Genomic DNA, 350 nt, shown 5'->3' with positions numbered 1-350 from the left:
CCTGCGGCAGCAGCAGGGCCAGGGCCGAGAGGACGTCCACATCCTGCAGAACTTTCTGGGCGTCCAGCAGGTCCTCCAGCAGCGCCTGCAGCCTCTGTGGGGGCGGCGGCTGGGGGGCAGAGCCGTTGGGGGCGTCCAGGCCCAGCTGAGGAGAAACGGGGCATGTGGGGAAACGCAGGCCCCGGAGAGGGGGCGGAGTGGGCGCTGGAGAAGGTGGGTCAGGGAGGGCCCAGGCTAGGCCGAGAGGCGGAGCAAGAGTCTGCATCCCGGAGAAAGGGAGCGCTGGCTAGGGGCTAGGGGGCACACTGGGGTGAGGCCACAGGGCGGGGCAGGGGACACGGGGTGTGGAG

At 71.1% G+C, this 350-nt stretch overlaps 1 protein-coding gene across 1 annotated transcript in view; it reads right to left on the bottom strand.

Annotated features, from left to right (window-relative positions):
* ABCA2 (ATP binding cassette subfamily A member 2) overlaps nt 1–350 on the bottom strand; it is a 25,078-nt gene that overhangs the window by 14,137 nt on the left and 10,591 nt on the right. The window contains 1 exon segment of the mRNA XM_077771003.1: nt 6–145. Within this exon segment, the coding sequence (XP_077627129.1) occupies nt 6–145 (140 nt within the window).

The sequence above is a fragment of the Crocuta crocuta genome, unplaced genomic scaffold (genome assembly GCF_008692635.1).
Source record: "Crocuta crocuta isolate KB4526 unplaced genomic scaffold, BGI_CrCroc_1.0 scaffold2720, whole genome shotgun sequence".
Taxonomy (NCBI): Eukaryota; Metazoa; Chordata; class Mammalia; order Carnivora; family Hyaenidae; genus Crocuta; species Crocuta crocuta.
This window is presented reverse-complemented; position numbering and strand designations above follow the sequence as displayed.